This window comes from Hyaena hyaena, unplaced genomic scaffold, assembly GCF_003009895.1.
Source record: "Hyaena hyaena isolate Hyena2069 unplaced genomic scaffold, ASM300989v1 scaffold_95, whole genome shotgun sequence".
In the NCBI taxonomy this organism is placed as follows: domain Eukaryota; kingdom Metazoa; phylum Chordata; class Mammalia; order Carnivora; family Hyaenidae; genus Hyaena; species Hyaena hyaena.
This window is the reverse complement of record NW_024080727.1, coordinates 2,776,246-2,786,152: the sequence shown is the minus strand read 5'-3', so window position 1 is coordinate 2,786,152 and position 9,907 is coordinate 2,776,246. Positions and strand designations below refer to the sequence as shown.

The following is a 9,907-nucleotide window of genomic DNA, read 5'->3' as shown; positions in this document are numbered from 1 at the left end:
GCAACTGGCTCGTATTCAAATAGACTGGACAGTTTGTGGTAAGAATGTGGTCATCACAGGCTGGAAGGCTGTGTCAGGAGGGTGACCAGCCACCCTGTTTAGCCTGGGACAGAGGGGTCCCCCAGGACATGCGACTTTCAGTGCTAAAACCGAGACAGCCCTACGCACACCAAAATGGTTGGTTACTTGAAGTGCAAATTGGAGCGGTTAGTTAATCACGGCTGTTTCTTAGGTGCTTGAAAAACTTGCAGTAGAATGAGACAAAGGAATAGTTATTAGGATCCCCTACCTGTGTGTAACTTTTTACCAAACCCCCCTTCCACCCCACGAATATCTATAGTCTTCCTCTCTGGTTGAAGTTAACACATTTAATAGATGGGAGACACTTGGGTGGGGCATGCCTAAATTCATTCTTTCCTGGGGTAGGGACTGGGTTTTTAAAAATACATTTTAGTTTCTGTGATTGCAAGATCTACTCCAAGAAATATAGAAAGGAAGAAGTAACCTCAGAATTCACCTCCCCCCCCCCCCCTAAAAAAAAAAAAAAGCTCTCTGTCTGCTCAGGCGGCTACAACAGCGGTACCACAGACTGGGAGGGAGGCTTCAACAGAGGCCAGTTAGCTCCACCAGTTCTGGAAGCCGGAAGTGGAGGATCAGGGTGCTGATAGATTCAGTGCCTGGTCTGCTGTGACCTAACGGGGGAGAGAGCGATTATCTCCCTCGTGTTTCTTCTAATAAGGGCACTAATCCCGTTCACGGGGCTCTTGTCTCGGGTTTGAATCACCTCCCAGAGGCCCCACCTCCTAATATGTTCTCACTGGGGATTAGGGCTTCATGATGAAGTTTGGAGGCACACATTCAGTCCCTGGCCGACTCCAGTGCGCTGTGGAGGCAGAACACATTCCACCATCCACGCTGAAACCTGTGTCTCCAACTAGTTGAGATGTTCGGTGCGCAGTGACTGTGTCTCATGCCTTCACTGCCCGTGGCCTTCATCCCACCTGGTATGAGTGGATACGAGAGGGGGTGGCCTGTGTGGGCAGCTGTCACAACTTCCAAGGGGGACGAGGGACGCTGCCTCTCTCTCCACCCTGCACAAACGGATCCGGGGCGGCCTTGAGTTTCCTGGCGGGCGCTCGGGGGGAGGGGCCGTGCTGCGTCCCGCTGCGGGTCTAGCACCAGCCTGCAGCGTGGTTGGGCCGCAGCCTGTGGGATGAGGGTGGGAAGGGGAAGGTCAGCGGTGCCCACAGCCCAGCCCCCGCACTGTGTACTCTGCCTGCCTCCTTCCAGCACCCGGGCTCATTGCAGACACCGTGAAGTCAGGTGCTCAGAGCTCCCCACTCCGCTTTTCCCTTCTGGAGGGCAGTGGCCGCCGCCGCGGGAGACCGAAGACCACTGTGGACATGTGTGCTTGTCCGCGCCACCCTCCCTGTGCCACCTGGGCAAATAGCGAGGGCTGGGGGCCGGGGCTGTGCCGACTCCAGCAAGAACCTCTAGAGGGCGGCAGTGTCTCTCCTGCCTGGAGGAGAGGCCCCAGGAGCCTGAGGCCCTCTCCTGCAGCCCTTCCCTGCTGGCCTCACCCCTACTCCTCTGTCTCGGCTCCCTTACATCCGCCTCCCCTGCCCTCCAGCCCGTTTACTCTACGCGCCGCTGAGCTGGGCTCTTCGCCTCTGTTGCGAACTCAGTCCACCGCGTTATGCTTAGTAATGAGCGTCCATGCGGGGTGGCACGGCCTGGGGGGAGGGGCCAGGGCGACCTGTGGAGGGTTAGGTCCCCCGCTCAGAACGTCTGCCCGGTGCACACGGGGCGCTCAGCCACACTCGGTGACTGACTGCAGGGGTAAAGAGAAGCTTCCCGGAGCCCCTCTCTAGGCCCCGAGGAACCCCGAGGCAGGGCTGCGTTTGCAAACCACACACCAACCCCAGCACCTCCGACATTCCTCTTCTCCGCGTTTGACTCTCCATCCCCATCACCTTCCTCCAGGAAAGAAAGGGCTTTAGCCAGCATTTTGTTGCTGTAAATCAGATCTGTGCAAGGGGCCGTGTGTGGACAGCCAGATGCTGGGTCTACTTCCAGACACAGGAAGCTTTCAACTTTCGAAGAGGAGCCTTTCAGCCGCAGTGGCGCTGCCGGGTGGAAAGTGTTGGCAAGAAGAACCACTCGGGCGGTAAAAAAGAAACGTGCTTGGGGCGCCTGGGTAGCTTAGTCGGTTAAGCGTCCGACTTTCGCTTAGGTCATGATCTCGCGGTTCGTGGGTTCGAGCCCCGCGTCGGGCTCTGTGCTGCCAGCTCGGAGCCTGGAGCCTATTTCGGAGTCTGTGTCTCCCTCTCTCTCTGACCCTCCCCTGCTCACGCTGTCTCTCGCTCTCTCTCTCTCCTAGAAATAAATAATAAAAAAAAAATATTAAAAAGAAACGTGCTTTATAGACGCACCTAGCACCCCGAGGGGCACCCGCGGTCCCAACGCGGCAACTCTGTGGCAGGCTGGAGCAGACAGCCCCGGAAGTCTGTCGAATTCCATCTTCGAGTCAGAGAGGTTTACACAGCACCCTGAACGTCAGCACCCAGGCCTGGCCTGGGCCTTCCCCGGGGCGGGCGGGGCTCTCAGTCGGCTGCGCTGGGCCGGGCCCTCCCCGGCGCGCCGGTGCAGAAGGCCGCTTTGGCCTTCGGGGCCTGCCGCGTCCTCGCGGCCACCTCAGGGGCCCTGCAAACGAGCAGAAAGTGGGGTGAGCGTGCTGCCCCTCGGGCCACTGCTGCTCTGAAGAGAAGCCCAGGGGCTGCTGAGCCTACGGTTGGCCAAGGAGCCCGGGGAGTCAATGTCACTGAGGTCACCGCAGCCTAAAACCCAGGGTTTTTCTCCCGCGTTCTAATCCCTTGCGACCATTTTCTCACCGAGCTGAGAGAGTGAACCCTTAGCTGGCTCCGCGAGCAGGGCACGCGGACGCAGGTCGGGCTGGAGGCCTTGGCTGGCTCCAGGTTCAAGGTGGCCCCTGGCTCGGGCCGTCGGCTCTGAGACAGCGCCCCCTGCTGGCTGTCTCCTGGCCTTCGGTTCTCCTGATCCTTCCTTGGCAGTAGGCTCACAGGCTCTGGGCCACACAGGCCCTGCGAGGGGCGTGGAAAGACCTGGGGCCCGGCCCCCAATGAAGTCAGAGGGCTCTCAGGTCGCCTTCCTGACCGGCCCGCTGACAACCCCCGCTGACAACCGAAGGCAGGCCTCCAGCGGGCCAAGCCAGGGCACTGTGCCCTTGCCGCCCAGCAGGGGAGATGACCTGCGGGCCCTGGTCTGCAGGAGGGAGAATCCCAGTGTGAGTGTCTGCCATTATTCAAGAGCTAATCTTTTCTTAGTATCTGGGCAAGGGAGCTATTTGACAGCCGGGTTTTCAAAGGAATCATTGGCCTTGCATAGTTTATAAGTTATGGGAAGTCAGTTAGTCAAACTTTCCACGGAAAGTTCCACGCAACCTTCCAGAACCAGCTTCCTCTGAGATATGAATGGCAAAGGAAACAGTGCGAGGGGAAGCCAACTCACTTGGACAGGGCGTCCACTGTCTGCTGGGTGGCCAGAGTCCTCTTGTCCTGCGCTCCGTACAAGAGGGTCTGAATCTGAAGACACTGCAGAACACCAAGCAGGAAGCACAGGGTTATAAAAATGTCACTGAGAGCATTTCACAGGAAGATAAAGCACACTTCATCCCCAGACCCATGCTTGACAAGATTGGCGCATTCTCAGGGTTTCTCAGGGACAGACTGACCTTCAATTTGGATTCTCTGAGGGATCTGGGAAACAAATGCAAAGTTTTAACACTATTTCACAGAACTCCTTATGATGAGCTATATGCAAACTGTTTAAAAGCAGTATTTTTAGGGGCGCCAGGGTGGCTCAGTCAGTGGAGCATCTGACTCTTTATCTCAGCTCAGGTCGTGATCTCACAGTTCGTGAGATGGAGCCCCACATCGGGCTCTGTGCTGACAGCCTGGAGCATGCTTGGGATTCTCACTCTTCTCTCTCTTCTCCTCTCCCTGCACCCCTCTCCTTCTCTCTCAAAATAAACAAACAAACATTAAGGGGCACCTAGGTGGCTCAGTCCACTAAGCGTCTGATTTCAGCACAGGTCATGATCTCACGGCTCATGAGTTTGAGCCCTGTGTCAAGTTCTGTGCTGACAGCTCAGAGCCTGGAGCCTGCTTCAGATTCTGTCTCTGTCTCTTTCTCTCTGCCCCTCCCCTGCTCACACTCTGTCTATCTCTATCTCAAATATAAATAAATGTTTAAAAATTAAAAAGAAAAATCCCTGTCTCTCCCCCTTTGGATAGGCAGGTTTAAAAAAACCTGTAGTATTTTTAGGAAATAGGAAATAGTATTTTTAGGAAATAGTATTTTTAGGAAAAAGTAGTATTTTTAGGAAATAAAGGCAAGAACATTGGTATTGACCAGGGACGGTTTCTAGTTTCAGTTTTTAAACGAGCCTTGCTCAGAAAGGTTTTTACATGTTCTTGTTTGGTTGCTTTTTGTTTTGTTTTGTTTTGTTTTGGTAAAAACATGCTTTATTTTATATGGGCTTTCTATATTACTACACGGTAACTTCCTAAGAATTCATATACTTAGGAGTTAAATATTCAGCGTATGTATTATCCAGGACTGACTTTGCCTTGATTTCTTCCTTCTGCTTACTTAGCTACCATTTGGTGGCTTGTACCAGACCAGGGCAAACTCAAGGAAAGGATAAAGATGAAAGTTGTGCCCCCAAATGGCCAAAATGATTTTTAATATAGAATGAGGTGGAGGAATTGCTTTACTGTAATATCAATCCCTTTTATACAACTGTAGTACTTAAGACAGCGTGGTTTTCATCCAGGGATAGGCAAAGAGATTGGTAGAACAAGGCTGAGAGTTCAGTACTTGAAGGACATCAGAAGTGGCCCTGAAGGGTCTGGGGGAGAGAGCTGAACTAGTCGATAAAGGGAACTGGGGCTATGGGCTTTCCAAATGGAAAAAATGGATCCCTATCTCACACCAAACACAAAAATCAATCCTAGAGAGACTGAGGAACTAAATGCGAAACCAAAAGTTGGAACTTTCAGATGAAGATACCAGAGGTTTATCTTTATCATCTTGCAATAGCGAAGCATTTCTTAGACAAGATCCAGGCAAGTCAAAAGTAAATGACTGCTGAAATTTAACTGTATTAAACTTCAAAACATTTATGCACCAAAATTCACCTTAAGCAAAGACAAGGAGGGAAAGTACGAAGTATGAGGAGGGAAAATATTTGCACAATATGGAGAAAGGATTAGTATTAAAGACACATAAAGAACAAACTACCAATAGAAAATAATCCAAAGATACAGACATTATTCAAAGAAGTTAAAAACTAAGAGGCTAATAGACACATGTAAGTTCACTAGTAATCAGAAATGCAAACTAAAACTTCAAGGGGGTTGTCCCTTTGCTCTAAAATTGCAAAAATTATAGTCTGATAATGATAATACCAAGCTTTGCCACAGGGATTAAGCAACAAGTACTCTTTTATACATTGATAGTGGATGTTGAAATTGGTGCCACTTTTAGAACAATGAGGCAATATTTAGCAATGGAAAGATAAATTGTGCTAAGTACGTATTGTACATGGATGATATACAAATTTTTGATGTGCATGTATCCACATAGATGAATCTCATGATTATAGAGAAAAACCAGATTGCAGTTGAATGCAGTATACATATTATTATATGTTACATATTATTAAAATACATATTACATATAATTTATATGAAACTTAAGAAGCATGTAAAACAAGACCATAGTAAAGTAATTAAGACAGCATGGGGACGATATCAAATTCAGGATAGTAGTTATCCAGAAGTGGGGTGGGGAAGGCTAATAGTGGGGACTTCAACTGTATTGACCTGTACATGTTTTATTGTTTATATTGAATAGTGAGCTCAAAGGTGTTTGTTATATCCTTCATCCTTTTCTGCATATCTGAAATACTTTGTATTTTTAAAATATTGAATTGGTTTTTCTACATGGTAACAGCTTGAGTCAAAATAAGTCTGAGGGCTTGGGGATTTTGTACTGAAGACTGTTTTTTCGTCTGATCCGCCAACCATTTTTAGGTCTTCGAGAAAATTAAAATGCAAGCAGCCAACATGCCTTGTCTTTATAAGATGTGGAAAATATCAAAACCGTCAGAATGTTTGGTTCAATCTGAGGAATTGAAAATGTGGTTCTGGAGTCTGAGAATGTGGTTGTCTTCTGGAAGAAAGAAATATTATGAGATGAAGATAGGACAGGGTGTTTTTGTGGGTTTTTTTTTTTGTTTTTTTTTTTTTGTTTTTTGAAACAACAGATCTTTACTCTTTTTGAATTATGTAACACCAGGAAGAAGCAAACTTGTTCTGTTATTCCATTTATCATATATTCCAAATGCTTCAGAATCACACCCCCTCCACCCAAGCAAGCCACAGGCTTTCGGAATCTGCACTGGGAGCCCTGGCCTGGCCCGCTGCCCATTCCATGGCTTTGAGCCAGCTCTGCTTTATTTTTTTTAAATATTTTATTTTTTAATTTATTTTAATTTTTATTTTTTTACAAATAGTTTATTGTCAAGTTGGTTTCCATATAACACCCAGTGCTCATCCCCACAAGTGCCCTCCTCCATGCCCGTCTCCCCCCTCCCCCCCACACCCATCTGTCCTCAGTTTGTTCTCAGCATTCAAGAGTCTCTCGTGGTTTGCCTCTCTCTCTCTCCCCCACTATTTCCCCCCTTCTAGTCCCCCATGGTTCTCCGTTAAGTTCCTCCTAATCCTTCTATACGTGCAAACATATGGTATCTGTCCTTCTCTGCCTGACTTATTTCAGTCAGCAAAACACCCTCAAGGTCCATCCATGTTGCTACACATGGCCAGATTTCATTGTTTCTCATTGCCATGTAGTATTCCATGGTATAGATAAACCATATCTTCTTGATCCATTCGTCCGTTGATGGACACTTAGGCTCTTTCCATGTTTTGGCTATTGTTGAGAGTGAGCCAGATCTGCTTTAATCCACAGATAAACTGCTGTGAACTTGGGAAACTTCAGGAACCTTGAGAAAGTTCTGTGTTGCTTTTGGGGACAGGTTTCCAACACCTGGGACGCTTGATGCAAACTCTTCCCGCCCTCCTCTCCCACGTGGTCCCAGCTGCTGGAAGCCTCGGGGCATCTCCAGGGAGGGCCCCGCAAAGGAGGTGCCCAGGAAGGGACAGCAGACAGGAAGTGAGCTGGCTTTCCTCTCATTCATGCTTGGCAGTGACAGGCCACTGTCCAGGGCTGACACTTCTTGCCAGGACAGACTTCCTTTCCCCCTACATGGCCAGAAATACCCTAACTCCGTGTGCAAGATCAGGTCTCATTTTAAACTCATGTGCCTTCTCTGTTTACCTATTTCTGAGTGCCCCCCAAGCAGCTCATTTGGAGATGAGCTGAGGTCAACGCGCCGTGGTGTTAGTTCATTAACCGTGACATCTGCATTTTACCGACGTTGTAATGGTGATTTGAACCGGTCTGAGGACTTGGTTTACCCTGACTTCACAGATGGCCTCCGAAATCCAGAACTCAGGAGGGATTTCCTCCTCCCCTTGGTTACCGCAGCTTCTCCCTGGCCCCTCATTTTCAAGGGAAAGACTTACTATTAGCTACCTTTTCAGATTCCTAGGTACAGTGACAGGGCAATTGACGGTATTTATACAAATTCTCACTGGTTCTACTAACCACCTTCATTCCAAGCTTTGGGTGCTGGTCACTGTCCCTGGGGAAAACGTGTGTGGAGAGAGTAGAGGTAGGAGAGAGGGTCGTAATCAGTAATCAAGCCCAGAGAGAGTTAGCCTCACCCCCGTCCCTACTCCCTAGACTCTGGCAGTCAGGACTCTCCCCTTCCTGGTATTAATAGATTTTTCTTAAAGGCTTTCTTATCCTCATTAAGGAGATTTGCCCCCAGTTCTTGCTGAAGCAAGAAGAGATGTAAAGGGATGCCAACCAGGAGAGGGAAATGGGTCCTCAGCCCCTACCTAAATCTCCTACAGAGGACAGCGCCCAGGGACGCCATACCAGGTACCACATCAGGAAGGAATGGGTGAACACCCATTAGCTGGAATAGTTTTCAAGGGCTACCTTTTTAAAGTAGCGAGGGGCTCCTGGGTGGCCTCAGTCAGTTAAGCGTCTGACTTCAGCTCAGGTCATGATCTTGGAGTTCATGGGTTCAAGCCCCACGTCAGGCTCTGTGCTGACATCTCAGAGCCTGGAGCCTGCTTTGGATTCTGTGTCTCCTTCTCTCTCTGCCCCTTCCCTGTTCTCTCTCTCTCAAAATAAATAAAGTATTAAAAACATTTAAAGTAGCAAAATAACCCCTTACTGACCCTTACTAGAAAATGTTTTACGTAGCTGTGTATTTATCTAAGAAACATAAATTGAATTTTTCAGTGTTCTGCTGCTCTTAGCTAAATTTGCTTAAGCATTTTTGTGTGGAACAGGTTATTTCGATTCTTTTGTTAAAAATATAGACATTGTCAGAGACAGAGTCAATAAATGTTAACTGAACCTTATGGGAGCCAGGCATTGTAAGCACCTCTCTGAACTAAGTGAAGAATTCCCAAACTCCGCTGGCGGAACATTCCATAGCAAGAATAAAAGGCATTTTGTGCTCTCCGGATTCTTCTTCCAAGGCCAGTGCTCTCCTATTTGAAATCAGCCTCTACAGGGTGCTTCTCAATTTTCTTTAAGTGGACAAAACCCCTGAAATTTCCAAGATCCAGATGAATTTTGGGGACCCGTTACATTGCTGTTATGCTCTTTGATTTTATCTGCAGGGGTTGGGAGAAGTCAAAGTCATTTGTGTTTCTATTATTCCTTAAATACCAAAGAAGAAGCTTTCTTCCCCTGTAGGAAGACAAGAGGTAGCACCTGCTTCTACACTGGCCTGCAAGCTGTCCCCAAAGGGGCCACATTTGTGTTGCTCGCCTTTGCGTCCCAGGTTCTGGAACATTCCCTGGCACGTGAGTAAGGGCACTACTTGGTAGATGAATGAATGCTCAAACAACAGGGCAAATAGTTCAACTGAGGACGTTCTTATATGAAGCCTAAGACACGGGCGGACCACGGGGCTCCAGGGCTCCATCAGCTCCTGACACTTCTGGTGAGGAGGCTTCGTGGTGGCTGCCATGTCATGGAGACTCGCCCTCAAAATCCAGGCAGGCCTGGTGGTTGCAGGAATGCTGCTCGCTCTGTGCCACTCCAATTGGCGCTGGCTCCTAAAGCCAGGGCCTCTTACCACACAACCTTGGGCATTGGATGCGGAATTAAGAGCTTATTTTTGACGTGACTGAATTTTGCGAGTTAGGTTTCTAAGGGGCCCGGGAGCCGTCAGTTGGTGTCTTCCTAGCCCTGGTCTGCCTGTGTGTCCAGGAGCTCAGAGCCTTCCCAGCATGCCTGGAGGGGCAGCTTGGGGACAATCGCGGCGTGGAGGTTGGCTGGCTCTGTGTCATCTGGCTTTAGAAAACTACAACAGGGGCATCTGGGTGGCTCAGTCGTCTAAGTGTCTGACTCTGGATTTCAATTCAGGTCATGATCCCATGGTTCATGAGTTTGAGCCTCCCATCAGGCTCTGCGCTGTTAGTTTGGGATTCTCTCTCTCTCTGTCTCAAAACATAAATAATACCTCAAAAAAATAAATAAAACATTAAAAAAAAAAAGAAAACTACAACAGCTAAATCCCCAAATATGCTGCTAAATCACAAAGCAGCATATTTTCTGGCTTGGGCAGGAATCTGAAAACCTGCAGTCATTACTCAAGGCCACTTACTTGCATGGCCAGGGCCTCTGCAGAACTGGGCTGGGGTGCCTTCCCCCTCCCTTCACCCGTCAGCCCCCA

General features: G+C 48.8%; 1 protein-coding gene across 5 annotated transcripts in view; it reads right to left on the bottom strand.

The window, feature by feature from the left end:
• Positions 1 to 2,400: 2,400 nt before the first annotated feature.
• Positions 2,401 to 9,907, bottom strand: part of TTC23 (tetratricopeptide repeat domain 23) — a 101,428-nt gene continuing 93,921 nt past the window's right edge. For all 5 annotated transcript variants that reach the window (XM_039235035.1, XM_039235038.1, XM_039235037.1 and 2 more), the window contains exons 10-11: positions 3,529 to 3,611; positions 2,401 to 2,703 (exon numbers count right to left, since the gene is read on the bottom strand). In XM_039235035.1, the coding sequence (XP_039090966.1) occupies positions 2,604 to 2,703; positions 3,529 to 3,611 (183 nt within the window). In that variant the 3' untranslated portion in view covers positions 2,401 to 2,603. The remainder of the gene's footprint in view (positions 2,704 to 3,528; positions 3,612 to 9,907) is intronic.